The sequence below is a fragment of the Pagrus pagrus genome (assembly GCF_965226575.1).
Source record: "Pagrus pagrus genome assembly, chromosome: 8".
Lineage (NCBI taxonomy): Eukaryota > Metazoa > Chordata > Actinopteri > Spariformes > Sparidae > Pagrus > Pagrus pagrus.
This window is the reverse complement of record NC_140192.1, coordinates 33,511,649-33,517,648: the sequence shown is the minus strand read 5'-3', so window position 1 is coordinate 33,517,648 and position 6,000 is coordinate 33,511,649. Positions and strand designations below refer to the sequence as shown.

The 6,000-nt window shown below is 40.7% G+C and overlaps 1 protein-coding gene across 3 annotated transcripts in view; it reads left to right on the top strand.

Annotated features, from left to right (window-relative positions):
* The first annotated feature begins 259 nt into the window (after positions 1-259).
* fam189a2 (family with sequence similarity 189 member A2) overlaps positions 260-6,000 on the top strand; it is a 63,018-nt gene continuing 57,277 nt past the window's right edge. The window contains exon 1 of one of the 3 annotated variants that reach the window (XM_084360506.1): positions 260-828. In XM_084360506.1, coding sequence (XP_084216632.1) covers positions 550-828 — 279 coding nt within the window. In that variant the 5' untranslated portion in view covers positions 260-549. The remainder of the gene's footprint in view (positions 829-6,000) is intronic. The other 2 variants (XM_084360505.1, XM_084360504.1) reach the window with 2 other exon arrangements.

The following is a 6,000-nucleotide window of genomic DNA, read 5'->3' as shown; positions in this document are numbered from 1 at the left end:
GATTTTAATTCATAATTGAAATTTTGTCTGGAAAATATCTCATATCGGTTTTTAATCTCAGAATTATGATCCACCAAGTATATTTTCTTTCTAAACCTTGATTTTATATAATTGTGAATGATTATATATCTGTGTATATGTATGTATGTATATATATATATATATACATATATATATCTTCTTTCTTTATCTTCCGTCACTCCTCACTGCATGTCAGACTGAAGTGATGGTGTGTGTATGAGTCTATGTAAGGCCTGGAGTCCACATTAAGTTAAGGCTCATGTTTCCAGGACTTCAGGAGCTCCGGTCCTGTTTACATGTTCACATGCTGCTGCCCCTCCCCCGCTTCACTTCTCTACCCGCTGCCAAAATGTGAAAGTCAATCCCGGATGGATCCCGGCCTGCTCACAGCCTGTTATTTAAGACTGTAGACATCATGGCCGGGCCACCGAGCAGCTCCACCGAGCTCAGCTTGGATACACCCTGTAGTCCGTGAAAACACCTCTTCTCTGCTCAAATCCAGCTCCGAGAGACTCTCTGTGCTTCCAGATGTCGCTCCCGGTGGTGCTGCCGGGGTCTTGCTGTCCGGTTACCGGTGCTTCGCAGCTCGCGGAGCCGTCTTACCGAAACCGACCCCGTGGCTTGTCCGCCTCTTCCCGGATTGCTGCTGGTGGGTCTCGGTTGTTGCTGCCCGGTCGGCCGCTGCTGTCGCTCGGCTTGTTGCAGCTGCTGCTCGGCGGCTCCATGGTGGCGCTGTCTTTCGGAGCTCTGTCCCTCAGCAACTCACCCCCCATCCGAAACTCGTGTCCCTTCTGGGCAGGCTCGTCGGTAAGTCAGGCTGGAGCTTCGACACCAGCAGTGTGGATGGCAGCTCATGTTTATGAGACGTGAGTCTTAGATAACAGGGCAGTGGTGTGAGGTAGACCTAATGTGACTCAAACAGGCGTTTATTACGTTGTTGACCTTTTTTTAAAAAACAGAGATGACGACAGAAACAATACTGAATATCACGAAAGCACATGAAGGTGTACTGTACTGTCACAGATACTGGAGGGTAGTTTGATGACAGACCTCCCTCAGTAGCCTACTTGGTTTATCACTTCAGATACTTAATGAGAATTCGTATGATGGCCACATCACTGAAAATAAGTTTGAAGAGAAAAAAAAGGCGAGTGGTAAGAGAACAGATCAGCCAACTGCCCAGTCATCACAGTTTACAGACTGTTTCTTACAGTAGTTTTGTGCACACTGTTTCTCTGTGCATTCAGGGATTATTCACGAGATTATTCACTTGGGGTGTGCACACTTTTTAGTTTGTCCTCCAGATAAACTGGTCAAGATAATCTGGATGAACAGTCCAGTCGTAGACATGTCTGTCTTTACCAGACCAGTCCTTTGTGATTAGGGACTTGGTCTCACTTAGTGTTTGTCTGAAAACATCAACACTAACACAACTTTGAATATAAAATGTTCAGATGTTATCTAATTTCAGACGTCAGCATTTAGACTTCAAAACTTACAGATAGACTTTTTGCCAACAAGGACAGTGACTTGACTTTTGAGACCTGACTTTGAGACCTGACTTGAGACCTGACTTGAGACATGCGAAACTTGGAACTTCACTTGTTCAAATGCAAACACATCGTGGTAGTCATCATTCAGAGATGTGAAAGACCTGCAGCTTGACTTTCATGTTACCGAGGAAGACTTGTGGCCTCGCTTGGACTTGGAACTAGTTTAGACTGACAACAGAGATATCGGTGGGCCAATATGTAGCTGCTGTGTGTCGACCCTGTGAAATTATCAATATAGTACAAAAATGTGCTGGATGAAATGGTTATTTAAAGGGTTTAAAGCTGTGCTGTAAATTACAATGCTAAACAAGTATTGCTTTTTACCTCAATTTTATTTTTACATTATGTTTTACAACATAGAAATGCAAGACAAATGTTCACCATTTCACCTTTGATGGAGCTAGACAAGGATTTTTCTCTTGCTTCTTGGTATAATGACAAAACAATGCTAATTTCCCAAAATGTTGGACTCCTTTACAGGAAAAAGCTTTCTCGCTGTCATCCTTTCACATTTCAAAACATCTTCTGATTACTAGTTCAATAATATGGCATTAAATTTAAATCACATGTCTGTGGTAAATGAGGAATTTGTGTTTGAAGTGAGTGTTGCTGATAAAGTTACTGCTGTCTTCCTCTGACACATCTCATTTTGCTGCTCCTGCAGCCTTTGGGGAAGATTAAAATCCCTTACCTCCTGCTGGTATTATATATTTCCATCTAGTCAAAGCTATTGGAGGATAAAGCCTGTCAATGTCCAATCTGAAGCATTCGTGTGTTACACACCATGTGTTACAGGTCAATATGCGTGTTGTGCCACAGTATGACAGCAGTAATTGGCAGTAGCAAAACACAGAAGTTGGTCTAATATATCATGAACTGCAGCAGATCAACCATCTATCCCGCAGCAGCAGGCAGCTTTTTCTAGTGAAAAAGCTGTGATAAACCAACTGCACACTAGCTGCCCACAATTAGATAGAGGACAGACAGTGTCTAGCTGGTGAACATAGTGGAGCCAGATATGTTTCTCTTGAGTTGGTTGAGCCAAAGTCAGAGCTAAAAGGAGAGTGAGCATTGGACTTACATTCATAAGGCAAAAGAGTTGCACTGTCTGCTGGATGTGCGATTTACTTTGTTCAATTAATCTGTTATATTTTCAATCAGCAATTGTCAAGAAATAGTCAGAAAAAAGTGGAAAATACCAAGGCCAAGTTGATGTCTTCGTATTCCTTGTTTTGTCGAAAAGTCCAAAACCTGCATCATTTAAAAAGATATAGCCCAAGAGATAACCCTACCCACATTAGAGAAACTGGATACAGCAACAAGTGTTTGACATTTTTTCTGATAAATGATTTAAATGCTTATCAAATATAATATGTTGGTGTGTTTATGACAAATGGCTTGTCTGGAATAGCCATATCAAGTGGGTATTTTCACCTGAAAGTCATTTGGATAGTCATAAAAGTGGGCACCCCGAATCAAAAGGCCTTTTTGAATGAAATGAAAGAAATATTTAAGTGAACAGAAGCTAATGTACAGTCGTGATCAAAAGTTTACATACACTTACATACTACTTTGTCACAAAAATAATTCCTGAAGTTTGGTTTAATAATGAATTTATTATAGGTCTTCTAAAAATGTGACCAAATCTGCTGGGTCAAAAATATACATTATTAATAAAATAATTCTCATATTTGGTTAAATGTCCCTTGGCCATTTTCACCTCAATTAGGTGCTTTTGATTATCCAACTTTTTTTTAGCGGTACGATTCCTGGGCTTTGGGTATTGACCGATACCGAATACCGATCCGATATCAGTGCTTAATTGATGAACTGTATGCCCCAGTGTGTGGAATAGACTGGGATCATTCTTTTGCGCAAAGCAACATCAGGCTTGACTTAAATATTACTTTCTTAACTTGGTATCCCAAATCTAACAAATTATCACAAATATAAATGTACTGAATTATTTGTTATTAAGATAATAAATAATCATGCACCAGCAACTTTCTACAAAACATTCAGAATAAATAAGAAGAATCTTTGTAAAGTTTGGTGCAAACAGGAATTTTAAATTCCAATATGTAGCAGCTTAAACTGAGAAATATAGAAGCTACATCACAAGTCAAGTTAACAAGTAACTTGGTAAAACAATCAAAATAAACAGAAATCAAATTTCTTTGTAAACATTTAGTGCAAATAGTAATTTAAATCAAGTATAAATAATAATATAGCAGCTGAAACTAAGAAAAATGGCAATCAAAACAAATGTTTTACAATAACTGTACTTTATGTTACACTGGGCAGCAGCAGTGAGACCTTGTGGTAGACAGGCAACATTAGAAAAGAAAACCCACACTAAAGTGCATTCAGTAGCAGTGCACAACCCCTAAATAGGGGTGCAACGGATAAAAAAACTCACGGTTCGGATCGTTTCTCGGATCAGAGTCACAGATCGGATCAGCAAAAAAAAAAGACAAGACAAATAAACATAACTTTGTCTTTCGTTTATTATGTAATTCTCTCTCCTCTCCTCCTGTCTCTGTCCCTTCAACCTCTTCATCTCTCTCTCCTGTCTCATCCTCTGTTAAATTTTTAAAATGAAAAGTCTAAGTATACTACTGAGTCATGATTACTATAATTTGACCTAATATTTTAATGCCATGTTTAGTCACATTATTACTTATCCATCCAAACATCCAAATAATATTATTGATGGATAATTCATACTGTGACTGAACATGGCCTTAAAATATTCTGATTCATTGCATGTCCTTTCATTTTTCAGCCTAGGCTACATTTACAGTAGGTTACAGTTTAGCGTCTCTATTGGCTATCTGTTGCATCTGTAGGCTCGGTCACTTTTTTTCTCATTCTCTTAGCTGATTACAATTCTCACCTTTCCTCCTCTTTGCCTGATCATCCTCTGCCTTTCTTGCTGCAACAAATGATAACTTGGATTGATGCAGCCTCTTACCACCACGCCGCATCTTTGCTCCGATTCATTTAATTGCCATCCTAAAAATAGACCTGCAGTCACGTCGCAACCGTGTTTACTTTCGGTTTTAATGAAACAAAACTTAAAGGATAACTACCGTTTTTTACAACCTGGACCTTTTTTCTAGCAAAATATATGGTCATTTACTCACCCAGATAACTTTGGTGTCATTTGGCGTCGTTCGGACGAAATTAGATCCAGTGTAGCGCTGATATATCCATATAATGCGAGTAACGGGGCATCGACACACAGCCTCTATATAACGCATTATCTGCCACGAAACTAGTTCATTTCACTAATATTTTGTTACGATATGCTAGTGCTATTCCCCTCTGAGTCCGGGCTCGTCCGTTATCAACATCCGGGGTCAAACTAGCAGTAGCAGCTACAGGTAAACAAGCTGGGCTGTCGCGGGTGCGCGCGCAGCTCAGAGACGACATCTTCCAGGTCAGAGGTAGTAGATCAACCTACAGACCCCAGATGTTGACAATAGACGAGCCCGGGCTCAGAGGGGAATAGCGCTAGCATATCGTAACAAAATATTGGTGAAATGAACTAGTTTCGTGACAGATAATGCGTTATATAGAGGCTGTGTGTCGATGCCCCGTTACTCACATTATATGGATATATCGGCGCTACGCTGGATCTAATTTCGTCCGAACGACGCCAAATGACACCAAAGTTATCTGGGTGAGTAAATGACCATATATTTTGCTAGAAAAAAGGTCCAGGTTGTAAAAAATGGTAGTTATCCTTTAAGGAAAAAAGTACAGAGGACATGACCTCGGTGTCCTCAATGGTGGCTACGACCCTGACCTCTTTCCTTCATCATTATATTTGACAGGGAAGCCAAAATGCTCCCATACAGGGGATTTAAATGACGCGGGGCGTTCAAGCTCCTCCGTTCTTTCGCTCGCCATGACCACGCTGCACTTAACAAGTGTGTGGATTAAACATGGGACGGAGTATGTTAAAGATGCATGGATATAGATGCTTGCAATGTGCTGGCGCTGACACACTCAAGCTCGGAGACCGCAAGACATCAAACACAGTACACTCATTTACATCGATGCCATGCTGACTTAAATGTTTTGTCAGATTTGAGGTGCAGCCTGACTTGTCATGTTTTGTTTTGTTTTTTTTTACAAAATGAAGCCACACTTTTTACTGTTTTGCGCGGCTCATCTTTCACACTGTGACTGCAACAGTCATGCATGCTAGCTCTCCAGCTCGCTGATGTGTTGATGAGTGATGTAATGGGTCCTGACTCCTGGCAGATGAAAAAGGTCCTGGAAGGTAGCCAGATGAGCCACGGCCTTGCCGATATATGTATCCTTTGTTTCCACTGGGTGAGCTCTTTTGCATGATGCTTGATTAAGTTGGTTGCATTATATTTGGCAGTGCCACCACCCCTAGGAACATTGGCTTTGC